This window comes from Anopheles cruzii, chromosome X (genome assembly GCF_943734635.1).
Source record: "Anopheles cruzii chromosome X, idAnoCruzAS_RS32_06, whole genome shotgun sequence".
NCBI lineage: Eukaryota > Metazoa > Arthropoda > Insecta > Diptera > Culicidae > Anopheles > Anopheles cruzii.
The window spans coordinates 2,903,851-2,925,295 of NC_069143.1; the positions used below are offsets into that span (position 1 = coordinate 2,903,851).

Here is a 21,445-nt window from a genome sequence, read left to right on the forward strand (position 1 = left end):
CACAGCGTGAAGGACAGTCGACTGCTGCTACCGGTGTGCTGGCGACTACGAACTTCGACCTCCATAAACCTAGGCTTCAAGGAGTCATAATCGCTTCTAACGGTGGTCTCCCGACGCTGGTTTGGGCGGAATGGAAAAAAAAGATATTTGTTCGCTGATAAGAAAAGTCACCTCCAACTACCATACTGCACGGTGCTGTGCTTTTCCTTCGCCGGCGGCGTGTACAGGCTGAGGATAGCATAATTTACTCACCACCCAAAGCGTGTTCGTGTCAAGGCTTTCCGTCATGGTTTCTTGCGGCACGGCTCGAGCCATAAGTTTGTGACTTTGGTGTGCTGGACCCCTGGCGCTTCGGTTTGACATCGGTTGCTATTTCAGCGTGATTGGCAGCTTTGGCGTTGGTCCACAAAGCACTGAAAGTTCCGTGAAAAGGGATCCAAAAATATGTTTGTATGTATTCGCCCGAAACAGCGCGTCGGCCGAACAGCACGGAATGCTTTTGGGATGCTCGTAGAGCTGAGCTCCTATGGACGCCATGGTTGTTCCATAATTTTACAATAAATCCCACACATTTAACTATCTATCACTTTTATTGACTGGTCCACTCTAACCATGAGATCCCATGACACTGATTTGTACGGTTGGGTGATTAAAAAGTTAGTTGATTAGAAAAGAAGTTATCTGAGTCAAGCCACCAGAAAAACGGCCAACATTATCACGCGACAACGATCTGCAAGTAGAATGTAAATTCAATCTAGAGGGGCGCAATGACTTACGCTCTTCTCCACAATCGACGTGTCCGAATATGAATCGATGTTGCAAACCACTCAAAAATCGGGAGCCGTCTGCGATGTTCTGCGTTCAGAGGAAAAAATACCCTCAACAGAAGAACCCCCAAAACGTTAACTCGACGTGCTTGTAATTGCTTCCATTTCCCGCTTTCAATCTTCTTTTTCTACCCCGAAACAGGAGCACAAGACGACTAGCCGATTTGTTCGCGGGGCGAGCACTATGCACGCCAAAATATTTACACAAATTAATATACATAAGGGTTGAGGGCCGGCGTTGCTATAGCCGGGCCCCATTTATGTTGCCGAATATAGCCGAGCGCAGTGCGAGAGACCGAAAAGGACGCGAAGGAACGGCCGGAGGGAAACGGAAACGGAGGGGCTGGTGTTTCGGCGGGCGATGAGCAACAAAATGCCGAAAAGCATAGCCTCGACTGCCGCCGCCGGCAGCGACGGTGGCGCGGACAGCGGAAAACCCCTGTCGACGGCAATCAACAACCAGCCGAAGGGAGGGGCAATGATAATGAAAAGCGTTTCCATTTTTCTGGCTAGTGGCAGACGAGCGTCGGCTCAATCGAGAGATACGGGCGGGAAAGCTAGTACCTCGCGGGGCCCGCGTCCAGTGCCAGTGAAGGAGCCGCCGAGCAAGGGCCCACGGAGCAAGATATCGCGCGACAACCGGCGGATCCTCGCCAGGATGGACGAGCTGAACGGCAAGCTGAACCCGAAGACGCTGGAGATGTACAAGCGACGCACGCACTTTTTCAAGTAGGTAGTCCTAGCTTTACGCTTTTCGGTCCCAAAGATCGTGGGGTCGGCAGTGGGTCGTTGTCGCCACCACCAAGCGCACGCTGAGAGCCGCTCGGACTGTTCGGGTCGAAATCCAAAACTGAAAGAAGATAAAGTTCGTGTGGTGTATAAAATTCCATCAAATACAGTGCAACATGAAATTACCGATACTGTATCGGCACCGAAGCATCGGGGGTAGACCCGCAACATCCTTCTGAATTTTAACTCGAATTCGAAACAGTCATATTGTCCGAGCAAAGTCCGAACAAACCCTACCGTACCTGAAGTTCGCAACGAGCGTTTGTCTCTAGAGAAAAGTATATTCCATTGAGAGGTACAATAGCATAAACGAAGACGGAGAGTAGACCAATTTTTCGTCTCATTACCGAAACACTCCAGCATCGAGATCCAGCTAGCCTTGCTGTAAAGTAAGATAACGTAAATGGAAATAAAACAGACCGACATTGTCATGCCCCGCTTTCCAGACATCGGCCATCTAACGGCATCAGTCGCCTGGTTGAATGTTACGGCCATTCTAAAGTTGAACGAAACGCAATCTGTTATGCATGTTCGACTGTTGGGGAGGTTGGGCAGAAAAGTGGTACATCCGCAGACGAGCAAGCGCTCCTATACGGTGGACCCTAGCCGCCTGCCTAGAGTTCGCCTAGGGTTCGTCCAATATGTTCCAAAAAAAAAGCCCCGCTTGGTTGGCTTCGCTTCATACCGCATTCGCATTCGGAACCACACAAAAAGCGTACATGTATCCCATTACCAAAACAACAATAAAAACGATTATTGATTTGTTTATCATTTGTGATTCGATATACCATCGATGGCCGTTTTATTGCGCACTCGGGCGCCGTTCGTTGTCGGATGTCACGCGAAATTAATTTGTAAAAAAGGGGGTCCTGAGCCAGAAGCCCTCGGTCGGTCGGTAACGGGCACGACCACCAAGCTGGCCGTAACCGCAGCGAATGATTTGTGGACAAACCAGTGGGCCAGTGCTCATATGCCACAGAAACAGTGGTAACCGCGAAGGCCGAGGGGGAGTCAACGCAGGGTGTTTGGCTCATGTTTCGTGTTCGATTCCTTGTATAATAGATGACGGTAAACGGTTTTACGGCAACGGCAACTTGTGATAGCAGGGACCCTTAGAGACGTAGTCCGCTCGTAGTCCACAACGTAGTCCAAGCCGTACGTCCCACAAGCTCTCTATCCGCAGGGTCGAGGTGGAGGCGCTATGCAAAATCTACCGAAAGCTGGTGGCGAACGCTAGCATCAACTCGAAGGCCCTCGCCGTCAGCAATCCGGGCGTGATAGCGAAGGCGGGCTCGTCGATGGACGGCATCGATCGGTCCGTCTTCCGCGAGCTACTCCACAGTACCTTCGACATCGTGACCGAGGAGACGCTAATGGAGCGCATCTTCTGCGCGTGGGAGAAGGGTTACGAGGGGCTCCCGATACGCCTCGAGGGGTGGCTGATGGGCCTGTCTACCTTCCTCAAGGGGTCGCAGGCCGAGAAGACTGCCTTCTGCTTCCGCGTGTACGACCTGAACAGCGACGGGTTCATCACGAAGGACGAAATGTTCGCCCTCCTGCGCAACTGCCTCATCAAGCAGCCCCAGGACGAAGACCCGGACGAGGGCGTTAAAGATTTGGTCGAGATTGCGCTCAGGAAACTCGACATGGACAAGGATGGCAAGGTGAGAGCGGAGCAGCTGGCGTCCATGTCCATGTAAACCTCCAACGCTTAAGAGACCGATTTTCTCGAAGATCTCGTTTCAAGACTACCAAGAAGCAATCGCCGAGGAGCCGTTGCTGCTGGAAGCGTTTGGACAGTGCCTACCGTCGGATCGTGCCACGATGTCATTTATGTCCACCCTACAAGCGTAACTGTTCTGTTCTTATACCATTCGATAGTTTCAATCCTTTCAAACATCATGGCGTTGTCCTTTCGTTAGCATCTAATGCTAGTAACACAACATATGGAAACCGATACAGATCACAATTAACGGATTCATACATGGAATGGTAGCATTTGGTTTTCATTCGTTCGAGGATGTTTATTTTTGCTTAGTTTCTGACACACTCCTCTACATAAACTAGATCCACTGGTACATTGATTTGAGTCTTTTGATGTTTTCCCTCGAGTTCCCCATAGGCTGTTGTGTTCATGAACCTTTCCTTTTTTATCATAGATCACTGAAATCGCACAACTTCAAATCGCATGTTCAGACGTATTTTTAGCTCATCCTAAACCTAACCCTTTCCCAACTCTCATCTCACCGGTTAGACTGCGTGCTGTGTTAGATTCCATCACAGCTCAACGGTTTAAGTTTTACAGAGCCAAAAGAACGTTCTTTCCGTTCCAAAAGAACCAATTCCTAATCATCCATCGCCACATGTCAGACCACAAACATCAACGAATTTGTTTTTTTGTGTTGCTCAAAACGCGACCCCTACGGGTGTTTTTCACAACGCTATTTGGTTACATTTTCGTCCGTTTATTTTGCTCCTCCTCCACCTCTGGCACCGAACACCAACCACAGCCAGGAAGATTCAAACTGAAGCCCAAGGCAGCGGTGGTAGCGGCCCAACGGTGCACTAGCCAGATGTGACGGTACTGGAAGGCGATAAACATTCGGGACCACCGCGCACCCGCCCGGTATCGACGGGCAAGATTCTTCACCAAAGCTCCACGATAGCGACGTAGGAACCCGTAGGTCCAGCGAGAACGAGCAGCCATGTGCAGCTCAATTAACGTGTTTTGATTTTCTCGCGCATTTGCAGACACCAACACACACCCACTCTGCACGCCGCACTGCTCCCATCCATGTAACAATGGAACAAGTATGCCAAGACTGTCCGACACAGTCCGGACCGACCTGGGGCGAATGGCTGCTGACCTGTTCTTACTGGACGTCCTCGATTCGATAATAGCTACACTACCCGGTCTAGGACCTCGTAGGTGTGGGCTGACCGATTGATAAGCGTTCAGGGCGTAGAGGTCAACTAAGTTACGTATTCGACGCATGTCAACTATTACTTCTGCATTGCCACCATGGATCGCTTTCATGACCTTCTCTAGTACAAAATCTGGCACAGCCGGATTACCGGATACGAAACGAAAGACGTGTAATTGTAACACGAAGTAAATAATTTATTAACTCGCACTCATGAGAACCAATGCGATTGCACTAAAGCATATTTCTGTCTACCCGCCTGTGGACGTTAGTACGATGAGCATTAAATAAACGGCTAAAGCACTAGAACACCCTTGTGTAAGCATTTATTTTCACGAACCATTTAAGGGGTTTAAAATGCCAGATAACAGAATAATGGAGAGATAATAAGCCTCGAAGCATAAGGTTTAGCAACAAACTGTCTACTCTAGAACTGCCATCTTAGAGTTCCTCTTCCGATTCGGATCGATACTGTCAACAAATGGGCAACACTGGGTGTGAATTACCATGTTCGTCGTCGATTCTCTTCAGAGCGCCAGGCCCGACCACAGTCGATAGTGACTCGAAGGAAGCTTCGGAACTTTGAGTGGATTCCCTATAGGGCGCGCACCTAATAGGACCTGGACCTGTTTCTGTCCGTGAATAGATGCAGCAGGATATCGTTCCTCGTTCGCTCTGATGCTGATGCTTTCAACTGTGGTCCCCGCGTGGTGACGACCCAGACCAGAGTAAAGCTACAGAGGGTGGTCGTGAGTGGCTGGGAAGATCGAAGTATTGATGATCTCCGTATTCAAAGCAATCCGTGCAGAGCTTCCGTAGCTCCCGGAACTTACCTCGCGGGGGACAGTGACCTATGTTGGCTTCAAAAGATTCCATGAATTCAATGTTAACGTCCAGGTGTGCTCACGCGTGTGCTTATTTTCCCACCACCAACCGTAGCGCACTTCCCCTGTTGTCTGCCTCTGCCTGCCTTTTCATCAACACTCGTGCGGCCCCGTCTATTCGTCCCGTTCCACCCACACACCCCAACCCCCCAATCCATCGCCCAAGGCTCAACCGCCACCCGTGGCCCGTGGCTCGTGGTTGACCAAACGGCGGTGGTCATCCAACAGGTGGGTCAATAAGTAGTGAACCTAGCTGAATGTGCCCAGAGAACTGTTGGGATAGCTGTTCGGGACATTAAACGCGGGGGGGCGTTGTCTTGAAGGGGCGACTGCTGAATCCTTGAATCCGGTGTCCTCGGTTAACGGATACTCCGAGCGGGGTTCGAAATCACGCAAGGACATGTGAGGCTACAATGGTTAGGCTTGGCTACTTATTGTCCTCGAAACTGCGGGTAGAATGCGGCGGCAAAGGTTGCTAGCAGCGGCTTCGACCACAGCCAGGGCCACAGCCATCAGCTCCACGAAGCACAGAAACGCCTGTGGCTGGGTCTCACTCGGACGGCCGAAGGTGGGGCAGACATGGTCGCGGGGATGAGCGGGGACAAATTGCTCGCCCGCAACCACCGCCGGTCGTCGCGTCGCGATGGCTACCGCCGTGACCGTCTGCAGCGCAGGTCGATTGTGCGGTGAGGCGGCGGCGGATGCTAGCTGTTGGACCATGCCGGAGGAGGTCGCGCACCCAGCCACTGACTGACACATCGCCGCTACGCTCTGACACCGCGCACTAGTTCGCTGGCAGGCGGAGGTTAGTCGCATTGTAGCTACTTGCGGGTGCGGACGGAAATATTCGCAATCGGACACTTGGCACGCGTCGCCCATCAAGGAGCTCTTTCGTTTTGCCGTTGCCGCACAGTGTGACAGTGTGACGGTTGCTGGAGGACAGTGTCGGATTCTGGAGGGTTCCCAGTGGCTAGCTGGAACAGCTTCTGTATTCGGTAGTGAGATTGCTTCGCACCTGCCGCAGTCTTAGCAAGGTGCAAGAATTGGGCACTAAACTAACGACCTCCACCGGTACCACCGTTCTGCAGCATCCCAGCAGTGCGCCCGATCGCCCAACAACACTTTAGCATGAACATACTAAAGGACGACAACATCGACAATGCGCTGTCGGTGTTTCGAAGCGACAGGTGAGCTTGCAGGGACGACCGAAACACGCTATACACGATACTAGTAGCCCTAGGCTGATGGCTTGCGTCAAACTCTACAATCAATCCCACGCACCACTGGAGTGTCTGTAATGTCGCTCTGCTTCGCTGGCCACGTGACCAGTTGGGCGGACCAGTAGATCGCTAGAACGCGCGATAGGTCACAGGCTGTTCCACCCGATTGCTCCGGTCGAGTGAGACGCAGCTCTGGGATGTGCACGCAATCGTTCACCCCGTCTTGCGATAAGCATCACGATCGGGCACCATGTCCCAGCACCTTGGTCCCAGCTTCCGAGGTGCGCTTAGTCACGGCTGTACGGCTCCTATGACGAACGCGCTATCGTCACAAAGTGCGAACCTATGAAGGAATGCCCCAGTTCGCGCACCGGGTCGATCATTCGTGGGACGCGGCCTGCACCCGGAAGGATCCAGTTTCAGCGGACTCCACGCACCCGGAACGAGCCCCCCGAAACTTCCGCCTCTACCTACCTACCTCGGTGACTTGAAATGGGCGTGCATGTTTGCTTTGATTTTCATTTGCAATAATTGATGAACGCGACACCAAAGTGCCGCGTGGAGCGATTTGAAGCAGTGGATAGCCAGCCAGTATCAGTGACGTTACTTAGCTCGTTTGTTTCGATGTATTCGAATCAGATTGTAATCTTTCGTTGCTTACGTTCCTGTTTTGCAGACAGTTTACCCAGAACTCAGCCACGGGCCTACCACCACGGCCAGTGAGGCCCTCGGCAGGGACGGACGACGCCGGGAGAGAAACTGCAGCACGGTTAGTACAGCAAACCCTGTCAATACACCAATATCATACTGTCAGAAAACTGATTCGGAAGTCTCCCCACCATATACGGAAGTCGATCAGCTTCGACTACCCTCACTGGCGGAAGTATCGTGGTGGCCCCCGGGGGGATGGTGTGATATTTGCCGGTGGTGTTAATTGGCTCGGCTCGAGCCACTGTTACGCATCGAGCACAACACACAGTGGTCACCTGAAGGACGTGGAAGTACACACATGTGACGTGTGATTATTATTAATGCCTGCTTGGTTTCAAGCTTCTTCACATACCGACGGACTGCTCTGGTCTCGGTCTCGATCGCCGGATGACGCCGCCAAACCGCCAATCATATCTTAAGGCTCACGGCCACAGACCGACCGACCGACCGTCTTGAGAGTTGGCGAGAAAACATTTCAAAATCACACAACAAACCCCATGCCAAGGGCACCGGCGTTGCGCGCCGAAACTAAGCTTGTTCTGCAGGTTTCACTTGCGCCGCACAGAATTGGTAATGGTTTTTCTTCGACCTTCCCCCACGCTGGCCGGTCGCTGGCCGGTCGCTGGCCGACGACTTGCCCCGGCGAACTGGACTGCCCCTGATCATCGCCCGGGCTTCGTATCTGTACCGAACGTGCCGGCCTCGACATCGTGGCACGGGCCATACCGAGGAGCAATTACCAGGGGCCCAAGGTATTCGCGTAATATTCGATTCGCCCATCTTCGCCATTCGCTGGTTTCGCTCAGCGAAAACGGTGAAACACATTTTTGTGCAACCTCAACGAAGTTTCGTCGCTGCCGCGCTGCCTGGCGGCGCAAACACGTGTCGGGCTGTCGGACCTGGCGGGCGGCTCTTGACCTAGCGCATATGCACATGGGAGAGCTTTTACGCGAAGCCTAGGTTGGCCTAGGTCAGTATCACGCCACACGCCGCTCGCTTCGCCAAAGTTGCGAGAGCTCGCGGCTCGTTAAATAATCGGAGCAGTACGCGCGCGCGCAGCACCTGAAAGTCGCGTGCCAACCCCGACGAGACGCTCTTCACCCCGCGCGGTCGGAAGCGAAATTCGTTCCGGAGGTTGACAAGCGACGCGAGCTCGCGTTGCGAGGGATTGCCATAACAAGGCCGCAGGCTGACGGAAGAGTCTCTCGTGCGCACCACCCGATTGGAGGCACCAATGCTGGAGTGCTGGAGCTGGAGCCGCCAGCGTACAGGGTATGGGGAAAATGAGCGCAGGGATGTTGCCTGAAGCAGCAGTCCTCTTACTTTGCTGAACCGGCCACATTAGCTCTCCACGGTGCACCCCCAGCAGCAGCGACAGCCAAGCCACTGCCAATGTCTGACCTTCAAATACTATGTGCCGCGTAAAGGTCGGTCAACTGTCGGGTCGCACGCGACACCGGCGGAAAAGAGACCAATCGCCACACGCTTGCCTTGAAGTTAACGAAACTCTTGCTCATTCACGCCACGCCACACAACCACCGTTTGCGCGTTGTGATTATGGCAGTGGACCATACCCGTACCACTTTTAATATAACCTTCACCGCCAAGACAAACGTAAACTATCCAACGTTCCCCAGCCCGCGAACAGGAGGATTCGAGAGAAACGAAGGTGTTGTTTGATGGGAAAGATCTCTACCGTATCTCGGATCCTAAAGCGTTCTTGGCATTGGCAACAAGTACGTTGTACATCCTGCTATACCGCGTGCTGTACAATGTACATTTATCTATTCAGCACCGTCACTGCATACTAGAGCAATGGATCCAGCCGCCATCAGGGTCGCTCCTGATGTCTGTCTGGCTGATGGTTTTTTTTTTGTCCCGCAAGAACGGACTTGGCCTTTATTTAAAGTTGATGGCTATTGGTTTGTTTGTTTTTATACGGGCTAGCTGCATAAACCATATAGCTGATAGTATATAAACGAATAACCGAATTCTTCTTTAACTGACTAAACATATGTGCAAACATTGGACTTGCTTGAGACACACTCACTTGTTGCAATCGTCGCTCGATTGCAATAAGAAATATGCAACAGTGGTCTTGGTCGGACGACATTGGCCTTGGTGGTGTAAAAATTGTCTTTTTCTGTTTACTATTTCTTTCAAACCGTGCGTTATCTACCGTTACCCAAGCCCATCCAACAAAAGTTCAAAGGAAGGATAATGTGTTTTTCCCCAATGGCAACCACGGCAAGCCGCAGCTAATGGTGCTAACTATGAACAGGGTACCAGGGCATTGTTTTGACCGCAGATTTCTACATACTCCTCAACTGACAATGTTTCGCTGCTGGAGATGCCTTTTTCAACCGAATGGGCACACTTTTTGTTAGATTCTTGGCGACAACATTGAACAACCCCACACGCGATCGATGTACGGGGCACCATCGAGAGAGCATGGACAGATAGACAGACAGACAGAGTCTAGCACCTGCGTCGAAAGAGGCACCAGACGGGAAGGGTATGCTCAGACACACTCAGTCAGTCACACAACCGGTTCCGCGGAAGTGGACAAAAAACATTAAAACCACGAAAACCGCACCACGAGCGTAAGTGGCGCAAAACTCTGGAGGTTCTGATGTCTGCAAAATCTACCGCATCCACCCTGAAGACATTGCGGGTTAAAATGGGCTTGAGAGGCGTCTAGTTGACTCAGTGTTTCCGAAGTGATTGTCGAGATCGCTGCTTCGCCGCGCATACGGTGACTGCAGCATTGCTCCAATAGTGTCGTCTCTAAGAGAGTGATTTGCAGAACGTGTTATCGGGAAGACCGAGCCGCCGTCAGTGGCCTGCGGAAACCTACGAAAACGCGTGTTCTGGCCCGGACGTGTCCCGATTTCGGACCCAATTTGAAGTAGAGCGAGTTAGCGGAGCGATCTCTGTGCCCTCCGAGTTGACCTTTACACTGCGCGGCCAGTGCCGTGAGCGTTGCATTCCCCGCCCTGTGTTCGGGTTTTCGAGCGGGAAGCGGCTACTGATAACCGGCTTCGATTGGTGTGGCCGCCGGGGTCTGATAAGACGCCCAAGACGCCGTTCTATTCGAGCTTTGTTTATCTGTGTTGGGAGATTGCTGGCAAAGCCTTAACCAGCGCGCGCCCTGTGCGCCGGCACACCTACTGGTATTTGTTACCTCCCGCGGCTTAAAAGTCCAGTGCGTGGTACTAGCGAACCAGAAGAACTCTCCCTGTGTTCCGCTAGCTTTCCCTCCCTACTACCGTTACTACACTAGCCTTCCTACTACTACACCGATCCGTCTAATCAGAACACCGCACATTGGCCACTGGCGCACGGTTTGGTAGAAACAATAAACACGTCGGCGTGAAGCCGACATTGGTTAGTCGCAATTCTGCACTTGCGTTCTGCAACACGTTTCTATGCCCATGTGAGAGCCTCAGCCGGTGCCTGCCTGCCACTCAGATCAGTGACTATACCGGACAGTTCAATCAATCCAGCGGCACCAAGGCCAAAGGCCTCAACCCAGCTTTCAGCATCAACCCAGTGAAACCCACCGACGCACCCAGTGATCAGAATGCCTCAACAAGAGTAAGTGTTCAATCACAATGTTTTGCCCACATCGTTTTGTCTCTCGATATGCATATCCCATTTCATGGAACCCCTACTATTTGTTGCACATATCACCACCAAACAAACTCATGCGTTCTGCGTCCAAGTGCAAGTGAAAGCTACCTGTAAATCTCCATTAATTCATAGTGGCCGTGTTTTTATCATGCACTCATCCGCGCAAATCGTTCTCGTAAAAAGCAATATGGCGAGTGCTAGCAACATCATTGGATGTGATGTCAGAGCATCTAAGTGCTGAGTTGCTCAAAATGCATCGATGGCAGCAAGGTTCGCATTCAGTTGGCTTCATCCGTTTTGTTTCCGTCTTTTCAATCCTGAAAGTACGGCAGAGATGTTGATGCATCAACACCGGTATCAACGGTGTCAAACGTTGCCTTAGTTTTGCTCCACCTTCAACTTGCGCCAATTCAAAAACCTATTCCCGGCCGCTCCTATCCCGAAGGTGATGCAATATAATCCTGGGTAGGATAACCACGCGAGATAAGGACAAAGCACCACGTTATCGGTAATCGGTTTTATGCTGTTTATCAGCAATGCTAGTTTCAAAGTGCAAGTGCAGGAACGGCGACGAAGCAGTATTTAGCACGCGGGGTTCGATAGTCCGCTGATCTGCTGATTCCATTTGATAGCTTCACCGGACCCAACAGCATTTGAACGCAAATGGCGCCATGGGGCATGATGTATTGAGCGTAATATATTGACATTGGAAATTTGAATATATCTGTTGAGCTTCCCTCAAAGTATTGTTGATAGGCACACGCCTTCGATTTGCGCTATGGCCCGATATGGTTAAAAATTCTAATCTGTTCGGATGTGAATTGTATAAATAAAAACAGCACCAGTTCTGCATGTTCTGCTCGCCTACTTCTATGTCGCCCGTTCTTTCTGTGTTGCTGAGTTCGATATGTGTTATTAGTGTTTTAATTTGTTTTTCTGTGCCCTCATGTATCCTACCCGGCTCGTTTGTACTTCGTCGAAAGCTGTGTTCATTTGTGCGGCTTGTTTAGCATTTACCATTTGGAACCATATTCGCCAAGTATACGTCTGGAGTTCACAACTGGAGGGAGAACGAAGATTGGTCCAGTATGATTTAATATAGTTACGGTGCTACCACCAGCGAGCCCAGTGGCAACCCAGCGGTCATGGCATACAACGCGGTTTTGGTCCTCTTCGACGTCATCGTCTTCTTGATCAAGGCGATGTACATTACGGTTAAAGCGATGGTAGAAATGGCCGTGTTACCCGCTGCTCGGGACGTCAGCGGTGACATCGTGCTCATCACCGGCGCCGGTCACGGAATGGGCAAAAACCTGGCATTACAGTACGCAGCCCTCGGCACAACAGTCGTATGCGTGGATGTCAACGAAAAGACCAACACCGAAACGGTTACCGCCATCAAGGCGAACCGGGGAGGCAAAGCATTCGGATTCACGTAAGAGCGGCTCACGGAACTGCGAGGAACTGCTTCCGCTTTCCACAGCATCTTCGTTGACATTTTTCCTCCTTTATCTCTCGCTTTCTCTCTCGCTCTCTCTTTCTCTCTCTCTCTCTCTTTCTTTTTTCTCATTTTCTCCCTTCCTCTTCCACTCGGTCACGATCTTTCACTTAAACGTGATTTAGCTGTGACGTTACGAACCGCCAGCAGGTGCTGGAAACATGCAAAAAAATCAAAGAACAAGTGGGAATCGTAAGCATTCTTATCAACAACGCCGGTATCATGCCAACACACTCTCTGCTTCAGCAGACGGAGAACGAGATTCGCAAGACTTTCGATATCAACGTACTGGCGCACTTCTGGGTATGACGCAGACGCGTGTTCATTCGAGACGCACTCTTAACATGGTATTGCTTTCTGCACAGTTCATCCAAGCACTGCTACCCGATATGCTTAAGCAAAATCGTGGTCACATTGTGGTGCTATCGTCGATTGCCGGTATGATCGGATTCAAATACCTGGTACCGTACTGCGGCACCAAATTTGCCGTGCGCGGCATTATGGAGGCGCTGTCGGAGGAAATGCGAGCCGATCCAGCCAAGCCAAATATTAAGTTTACCACCATATACCCGTACATGGTCGATACCGGGCTGTGCAAACGTCCCTATACGCGTTTTCCCAGCCTACTCAAGATGGTCAAACCGGACGATGCAGCCGCCGCCATTATTGATGCACAACGCCGGGGACTGACCGAAGCATCCATCCCAAAGTATTTACTGTACCTGAACACGTGGTTCCGAAACCTGCCATTGCGTGTCGGACAAGAATTCGGCGACCTGCTTGATACCGGTCTGCAGTCGGATCTGTAGCTGAACCCCCGAAAACCTGTACAAAAACTTTGCTATCACCGGCAAGTTTTGTTCTTATTAACTTTTATGTTCACCGTACCGTGTGGTGAACACTATTGCAAATAAATTTGAAGACAAAGAAACGGGTTGAGGGTGGAAACTCTGGTGCTCTGGTGTATTTTATTCCCTATGCGTACTACGTCTTACTTTGTCGTAATGCCCAATGTTTTGCACCGGATGTGTACCGAAATAGTTCGGTAGAGTTTGAGGTATTCATTTACAGTATCTTAACATTACAGCCAAGAAACGCCAAACGCGGGAGTAAAGATGTACAACCTAGTGATTCTCATCATCGACATCCTCGCAATGTTGACACGATGGATTTTTTACACACTTGAGGCATTGTATCGTTTTGTGGTACCGCAACCAGCAGACACTGTCCACAGTGACATTGTGCTGATCACCGGAGCTGGCCACGGTATGGGCAAATGCATGGCGCTGCAATACGCCCAGCTTGGCGCAACAGTCGTCTGTCTGGACATCAATGAGCGACTGAACGCAAACACAGTGACCAATATACGGCAGGAGCGCGGCAATGCGTTTGGATATGTGTAAGTAACTTTACCCAAGCAAAGTGGACAGTAGAACACGGTTTGTACATGGTTGCCTTTTTCTCCCTGTCACCATGGGTTGCTGAAGCTGCGATGTTACCAATCGTGAACAGATTGTAGAGATGGCAGCCAAGGTCAAACAGGACGTTGGCACAGTTACAATACTGGTGAACAATGCTGGTATTATGCCAACTCATCCTCTGCTTCAGCAAACGGAAGCAGAAATTCGAAAAACATTCGAAATAAACGTGATGGCACACTTCTGGGTAAGAACAGCGGAAGCTTCTGGCAACAACAAAACCACTCACCATGCCGTTTTTCAGCTTCTCCAAAGCTTTCTGCCGGGTATGATCGAAAAGAATCGAGGATTCATCGTGGCACTCTCTTCCGTAGCCGGTCTTTGCGGGTTGAACAATCTCGTGCCATACTGCGGTAGCAAGTTTGCTGTGCGTGGTATCATGGAAGCGTTGTCGGAGGAGTTGCGACATGATGCTCGCAAGCCCAACATCAAGTTCACTACCGTCTTTCCGTACATGGTCGATACGGGGTTATGCAAAAAGCCTCATATGCGGTTCCCCAATATGATGCGCCTGGTAAAGCCAGAGGAAGCAGCAGCCGCCATCATTGACGGGCAACGGCGAGGTCTAGAGGACGTGTCCATACCGAAGTATCTCCTCTATCTCAACACCATAATTCGAGTGTTCCCCGTAAAGGTGGGTACGTTGCTGCGCGATTTTCTCGACTCTGGCGTGGACTCAGATTTGTAATGTGGAGATCACAGACAACGTGGACAGTCACAGTCAGACAACGTGGAGATCACATGAACATTCTATTTCAAACGCCAACAGTAGAAGTAACCTGTAACCGGAATGGAAGCGTATAAGCTTAGCACAAACACAGCAGGCACCTTTTGCTCTATTATAATGTAATGACCCCATCGGCCATTGCAAGTTATATCATTTACGTCAAAATAAAAAAAAGGATGAAAAAAAAAATTTAACGCAGACCTCATGCCCAAAAACCATTGTTTAACTTTAGTTAAATTTAATTTTTTTTCTTCACACGTTATTGGCCGAATTCGACCTAAAAGGTAGGCATTTTGCAACGGTTTATATACAATGATTATGTTTTGTACACGAATATAATCATTGCCATGGCCGCGTGACACTGCTCTATCAACGAGGATGAAGTTTAAGGCTATCCACCATTTATTCCACCCACCTACCAATAACCCCACCACCACCAACACCTATCCAAGTAATTGTGAACATGTGAACATTAGTGACATTTTGAGTAACTGTGAAACGCTCACAATGTTGCCAACATTGTCTGAGGGCAATGGCAGCAATTACGGAAAATAAACTTTGTTTTGCACTACAGGAATTTTGTACTGTTCTGACACTGTATGGCTAAAATGTTTCAATATTTATAGTTCGGTATAGTTCAAGAATTGGGTACACTATGTTTTTTAACTTGATACTTTTTTTTTGATTAACTGAAACCAAGTTTTCATCCCCGTACTTCATAAAATCTTTTATTTTGTTGAAATAAACTATATGTTTCGCCATTGTATTTTCAACAACTCAAATTAGAAAATTTTAGAAACATACATTGGTAATGATCGCGGAGGTTCCAAGTAGTATATAGTGTAAAGAAACCGTACAAGCAGATGCCAAATTATGCTGACTACATCTAGGTGACGAATGTACGTTTAAGAAATGCAACAAAAGTTTATTATCGATGCTCCATTAAAAATTCAATGTTAAATATTAAGGACGTTAGAAATATCGGGAAGGCAATAGAAAACTTGCACTCAAATAGCTGCAAGAAAAGAATTATATTTCTTTCGATTACTAGTGCAGATCACCAATTTTATTAACGTACTAACATACCCAAAAAATTAAACATGCAAATGTGCTTACCGAAGAAGAATCAATAAGATCCTCACCACGACGGTTTTTTATAATGTCGCTAAGACGTAAATATTTAATTCTCCCCATAGATGCAACCAAGAGCTTCCGCTGCATTCACTTTGACGTCTGTAGATTCATCTTTAAGCAACGCCGCTATTTTTACGCCAACTGATTCCATGTGCTTACTTCTAGGGTTGCCATTCTGGCAATGCAGTAGTCCTATGGTATAAAAATAAAGCATGAAAATATATTATACACCATATATTATACATAAGTTTGAAAGGAAATAAAGAATACCTATCAGAAGGGCCGCGTTACCCCGTATTTCTGGCCACTGACTTCGAAGCAAAGGCAGGCATGCATCCATAAAATCGTTTATCCATTGGGACATCTCTTCACCCTAAAAAATTTGAGAATTATGTACAGTAAATCATTGTAGTACCGAGCACCATTATAATTGTTGTTGTAGAGAGATATCTTACGATCAATTTTACAAAATCCTTCAAAAAGTTGCTATATTGTAGTTGGCCGTGCTCAATGAGATGGTTCTGGGCTAGACTGTTCATTTTGGTAGTGCCTAGCAAGACGCACACATTCTTCATTGTAAACTTGGACGCCCGTGCGATCATGCTCTCTTGTTCGCATAGATGCAACAGCAAGCAGCAAAAGTTTGCTCTCAACTGTTCCATCAAGGATTCCGATATAAGTGTAGTTTTAGACAATGTCGTACAGTCGGTGTTTGCTTCTAGTTGTTTTATCTTTAAACCGCACAAATCCCCGAAGAGGAGTATCGCGGATTCGCGTAGTTCTGTTGAGTTATTTTCGAAGAAAGGACGTATGCGTATTGCAAGCGACACTTGAAAAACTTCGAACATTTCTGGATCAATCACTTGCAACACTTTAGACAGACCGCGCATGCTGTCGAGCGGAATGTTTATAAAACAATTTTGGTTGTAATCATCGATTCCTTTAAGCATCGACGTTAGGCACATCTCCGAGTATTTTGCGACATCGTGCTTTAAAAGATTGCATAAGTAAGCCATACCACGAATACTCATCCCGCGCACCAGCGGATTGGGATCATTTAGCGAGGAGTTTAGGTTGAGCATTATAACTGACGCTGTTTCACCACATGGTTGCAAAGGAACGAGATGAGCATAAAATCCAGTTGAGGCTATTCGCTGCGTATCGTACGGACTGCAAACGTACTTGCTGATAGTAGTCACTAGTTGTTTCATTAGCGATGAGTTAATCCCCACCTCGCTTGCCGTAGCCACACCGAGCGGTGCTAATATTTCAATGAAACTATTCAAATTGGTGCTTTTGGCCAAGTCGGGACAAACAGTTAACACAACCGAAATCTGATGCATGCCGAAATTTTCCAGAAATGTGTGAAATGCATCCAAAACAATTTGGCAAGGATTTAGCGTCACTTCCTGCTGGTTGCCTTTCATTCGACGATTTCCTTTCACTAACGATGCATTATTCTGCTGCGACACAACAACAGTCAATGGTGGCTGCAAGGAAATGTATGAGGCCAGGGTGGTCAGCAGCATACAAAATATTTCCGAAAAACGGGCTTGCAATTCGCTTTTGAGCTCTTCGCTCTTAAATATTTCGCCCAGCACGCAAACAATTGCAAACGGCTGAAGTGTCACCGAGCACTTTTCATTTTCACGTCCATCTGGCACAGTTTGTTCGTAAAGGCACGAAGATGTCACAGTAGCAATAAAGTTGTCTAATATAATGCCAGCCAATCCAGGATCCATTGCTAGCGTTTTCCAATATTCAATCACATGTCTGTAAATCACCAGAACGATATAGTTTCAATTATCGCTAGTGTGTTAACTTCATATTGATACTCACTCTTCGAGCGGCAAACTTTGCGAAAGAATTTCATTGCACACTAGTTTCGGATGATGCTTCGTCAGAGCCAGGATCGATTTTACTATGGCGGCCCTTGCTCGGGATATTTCGCACAGTTTAACAGCCTACGAAAGACAGAACATAAAAATTATAAATTGAAAATTATCGAAAGTAACAACAAAATGTTAGAGAGTGAATATTATTCAAAAACTCACGTATAGGCAATCCTTGATCAACTCGGGTATTGCGTGGTACATTTCTGCACCCTTTACGTGCATAAACAGTTTGAGCACATGGGACGCTCCGATTACGGAGCTTTGCTCCGGATCATTTATGCTTCCCAAAAGACATTTACAGAACTTGACGTACTGATAGCTGGATAAGCGCTGAGCTACGATGCGTGCCAACTCTCCTGCTATGCGATAGATCTCTTTGGGGTCATCCGTCACTATCTCATCATGGATTTTTTTCAATTCCACTAGCCATTCGACGCGATCATCTGCTACAGTGACCGTTTCGTATATGTAGGCTATTTCCAGAATCTTCGTCAGCACCTCAACAGCAGTTTGTCGTACTGTAGCATTAGAATCAATGCAGCGTGGTATGATTTTCCCCAACATGCTGCCAGTTTGATTAAATTTCGAAGGTCCCTCGCAACCGATCTTCGTAGATTTCATATATACGGCGAGTGTGCTATTATAAACGTGACAAGCGCATATGCGTGCCTCACAATTTTTGTCCTTAAGCCATCCTTCCAGGATCGAATGTACATCGTCCAAACTAGCCGGCGATGCGTCCTGCTGTTCAAGCACTTGCTGAATAAATCGATTCACCTCTGGCAAGGCAAGGTTCAGGAACGTTGCCAAAAAACTGTTTTGCGTATCATTATCAATGCTATTTGAACGCAGTTTCAAGTTGTGAGCATTAGAGAAAAAGTAGAAACAGATTGAATCAAGCAGTCCGTTAACGCTAAGCACCTGATCTTTAGCATGCAGCTTAACAAGCACAGTGGAGAGTTTGATTATCGACGGAAACACCGGTAAGTACTCATTCGTAGTATCGCTAGTGATAGTTAAACACATTTTATGCAAATCACTCCTTATCTTTGAGCCAGTCATACGTTCTTCCCAGTCAGAAGTCATGAAAATATCGATTGACGCCAACAGTGTATCCAGTATCAATTGTTTGATAAACAGTTCTTTGCTGTCAAACTGCGCTATTAAATAGTTGATAACGGTTTCAGTAAAATGATGCAAGAGTTGCTCCTTAGGGGCTCTGTACACAATCACGTTTAACGCCTCCAATGTCAGTATTTTCATTTTGTATATCTCCAGTTCTTTGGCGCTGTCTTTAATGAAGCTTAGGTGTGAGAAAAAACTATTCGATTTTTTCACAGAATTATCATCAATCACAGTACTTCCTAATTTGGCCATCACTTTGTCTAGATGCGTTACTGCCACGTACCCCAGCGAGTCGGCATAATCTTGCATTGGCTGCTCGTATTCCTCGTTTGGTGCGTTCTTGTCCACTTTTTCAGCCTTTGCCAATTCAAATATCAAATCAATTTTGTTGCATATCATATGCTCGTCCGTTGTGTGGCACAGACAAACACCAAACATTTTCACTAGCGTTCTCTTTTCTTGATCGAGGCAGGGGACTCGAAATTCTGCAGCCTGCGTAGAGCATATTGGTTGATACAACGGTAGTTGAAAGAACATTTCAGCAACCATGCTCTCTACAAAGCTATGGTTATCAATGTCTTTGATCGTTGATTGGACAAAGTCAACCAGCATTTCGAGGAATCGTTTTCCGCTACATCCTGCTTGCAGTTCAGACTGTATGGCCGTAATTTTATCATTCCATAATGGTACCAATTGGCAATAGAAACAGCTGGCATAACTTTTCAAAAAACTCAACACGTTTTGATTGCGGCCAAACTCGTTAAAATTGCCAAGTAACGACAATGCACGAACAAATACGGACATCGGTCTTAGTGGAGATGTTTCATCTGGTGCTTGGCTTTCATCAAACGGATTTTGTCCTTTTACAACTTGCGCTTCAAGCTCGGGATCCTTGGCGAAAAGATTCGCTAAACACTTTGCTAGGGTGCCGCAAATACCGGTAAACTCATACAATAGAAAGCATTGAAGCATTTCCATTTTAAGCATTTGATCGACTGTACCAACTGTTGACGATAGAATATGCATAGTGTCGTTGCAGGCTCGCTGAAACTCTATGTGCTCATCAGCACTTCCATAGTCCAAATTCGTTTTGTTCTGCGGACAGCTGCTTCGAATAAGAAACGTAACGAATTCATTGTCCTGTACAAATTGTTTTTGTATGAACGCAATAACCGTTTTAAGAAGCACTATTTTAACCTTAACCTGCTTCTCAGACACAACCATGCCTTTCAAAATTACTGTGATCTCAGGTAGCTTCGCGCGGACCACTTTTTCCGAAGTATTCGATAGATGTGTCATCAGCAACAGAGATTTTATCCTTTCGCGTTCATTGTTATTACGCAGATGAATAAGTAGTACTTCTATAACCTTCTCACCATATTCTGGGGCCAGCAGATCGAAACAACGAAGTACTTCGAAATGGCCCTTGACTGTTTGTGGCTTTTCATAATCCGGATTTACGCACACTAGATCAAACAGGCAGCCGATAAGGTTGTCCGACATACTGAACAGAAGTTTCGAGTTTAAATGCAATACTGTCTTGATAATAGCTGCAAGATATTGGGTTATAGCGCTGCGATCCAAGCTTTTCCTGTAAAGTGCCAGTACACCAGGGAGTGTTTTGTGTAAATTATCACTTATCTTCTCCACCGGCAACAGGTGGTATAGAAATGCAAATGCGTTGAGCACCTCATTTGTTAGTTTTGGTTCACGAGAAGAAAGCCAGTGTGCCTGAAGGTGTTCGTAAATAATGGATACTTCATCATGAATTTCGTAACGTGGGCAAGTTTTCATTGGAATCTCATCATTCGGGTTTTGGCGTTGATGTTCCTGATACTCCGCAAATGTTTCGCAAAACCGTCCAATAGCGTAGGCATATGATTGACGAATTATATCTTGTTTGATTGAACCCAATGTAGGTAAAATGAGCCCAAGGATCGGTTTTATGTACGGCACAGTATCCATGTTTGACGTTGCCAGAGCGCCAATTGACTGCATTAAGATAAAATTGGCCACTACGTTCTGTTCCAAGTGCTTCAAAAAAATCTCCATTATCTCTTTACAATATTGCCGTCCGACTGCTACCAGAATTTCGCGACAAGGGTTCTGTATGTTGGTAGTGTGATCGTTGATTTTTGTTATTTCCGTGATGCTGTACTGGATACATTTCGAAGCAGTAGACTGGTGGATATTGTCGATGAAATTCATTGCGATGTAAGAGAGAACTCTGAAACGAATGTATGTTAATGTTAGATAAGTGTTAAATGCGTTCAATGCTCTGCTAATTTCAAACTTGATTTATCAACCTTAACTTGGTGTACATTAGTACCAAAATTTCAAGAGTTATGCTCTTTAAATACAAATTGCAGTAACAGTCATTGTAACAGTAAAATAAATGTAATCAGCGTCATCACAATCATTAAAACAGTTTAAATCAACTTCTCTCTTATTGTCAAAAAATCACAAGAAACTCCGAATTTTACAGGTATGCACGAGTAATCGGCAAAATGACATTATATCATTTCTAACTCATTATAACAATGTTTTATTTTGAACTTACCTTAGAATTATTATCGTTTGTGTATCACTGAGCTTGGCAT

The 21,445-nt window shown here is 47.5% G+C and overlaps 3 protein-coding genes across 5 annotated transcripts; 2 read left to right on the forward strand and 1 right to left on the reverse strand.

Moving 5' to 3' along the window:
- The first annotated feature begins 1,200 nt into the window (after positions 1 to 1,200).
- On the forward strand, positions 1,201 to 4,145 carry LOC128277338 (calaxin-like). The gene is made up of 4 exons (XM_053015789.1): positions 1,201 to 1,556; positions 2,800 to 3,280; positions 3,351 to 3,466; positions 4,127 to 4,145. Exons 1-4 carry the CDS (start codon positions 1,201 to 1,203, stop codon positions 4,143 to 4,145), a joined length of 972 nt encoding a protein of 323 aa, XP_052871749.1.
- A 2,166-nt stretch (positions 4,146 to 6,311) lies between these two features.
- On the forward strand, positions 6,312 to 16,114 carry LOC128271885 (short-chain dehydrogenase/reductase family 16C member 6). Of its 3 annotated transcripts, XM_053009564.1 has the most exons (6): positions 6,312 to 6,611; positions 7,321 to 7,413; positions 13,574 to 13,885; positions 13,974 to 14,151; positions 14,209 to 14,598; positions 15,888 to 16,114. In XM_053009564.1, exons 1-6 carry the CDS (start codon positions 6,553 to 6,555, stop codon positions 16,026 to 16,028), a joined length of 1,173 nt encoding a protein of 390 aa, XP_052865524.1. In that variant the 5' UTR covers positions 6,312 to 6,552; the 3' UTR covers positions 16,029 to 16,114. The 3 variants fall into 3 exon arrangements, with proteins under 3 accessions (XP_052865524.1, XP_052865532.1, XP_052865540.1); XM_053009572.1 differs by lacking the exons at positions 6,312 to 6,611; positions 7,321 to 7,413 and adding an exon at positions 10,775 to 10,952; XM_053009580.1 differs by lacking the exons at positions 6,312 to 6,611; positions 7,321 to 7,413; positions 13,574 to 13,885; ... (1 more) ...; positions 14,209 to 14,598; positions 15,888 to 16,114 and adding exons at positions 10,775 to 10,952; positions 12,109 to 12,423; positions 12,612 to 12,789; positions 12,852 to 13,406.
- Positions 16,115 to 17,660: 1,546 nt separating this feature from the next.
- LOC128277349 (maestro heat-like repeat-containing protein family member 1) lies at positions 17,661 to 19,283 on the reverse strand. Its single transcript, XM_053015800.1, has 2 exons — positions 17,880 to 19,283; positions 17,661 to 17,789 (listed from the first exon to the last, which is right to left on the reverse strand). The coding sequence occupies exons 1-2, from the start codon at positions 19,281 to 19,283 to the stop codon at positions 17,661 to 17,663; spliced, it is 1,533 nt and encodes a 510-aa protein (XP_052871760.1).
- Positions 19,284 to 21,445: the final 2,162 nt, after the last annotated feature.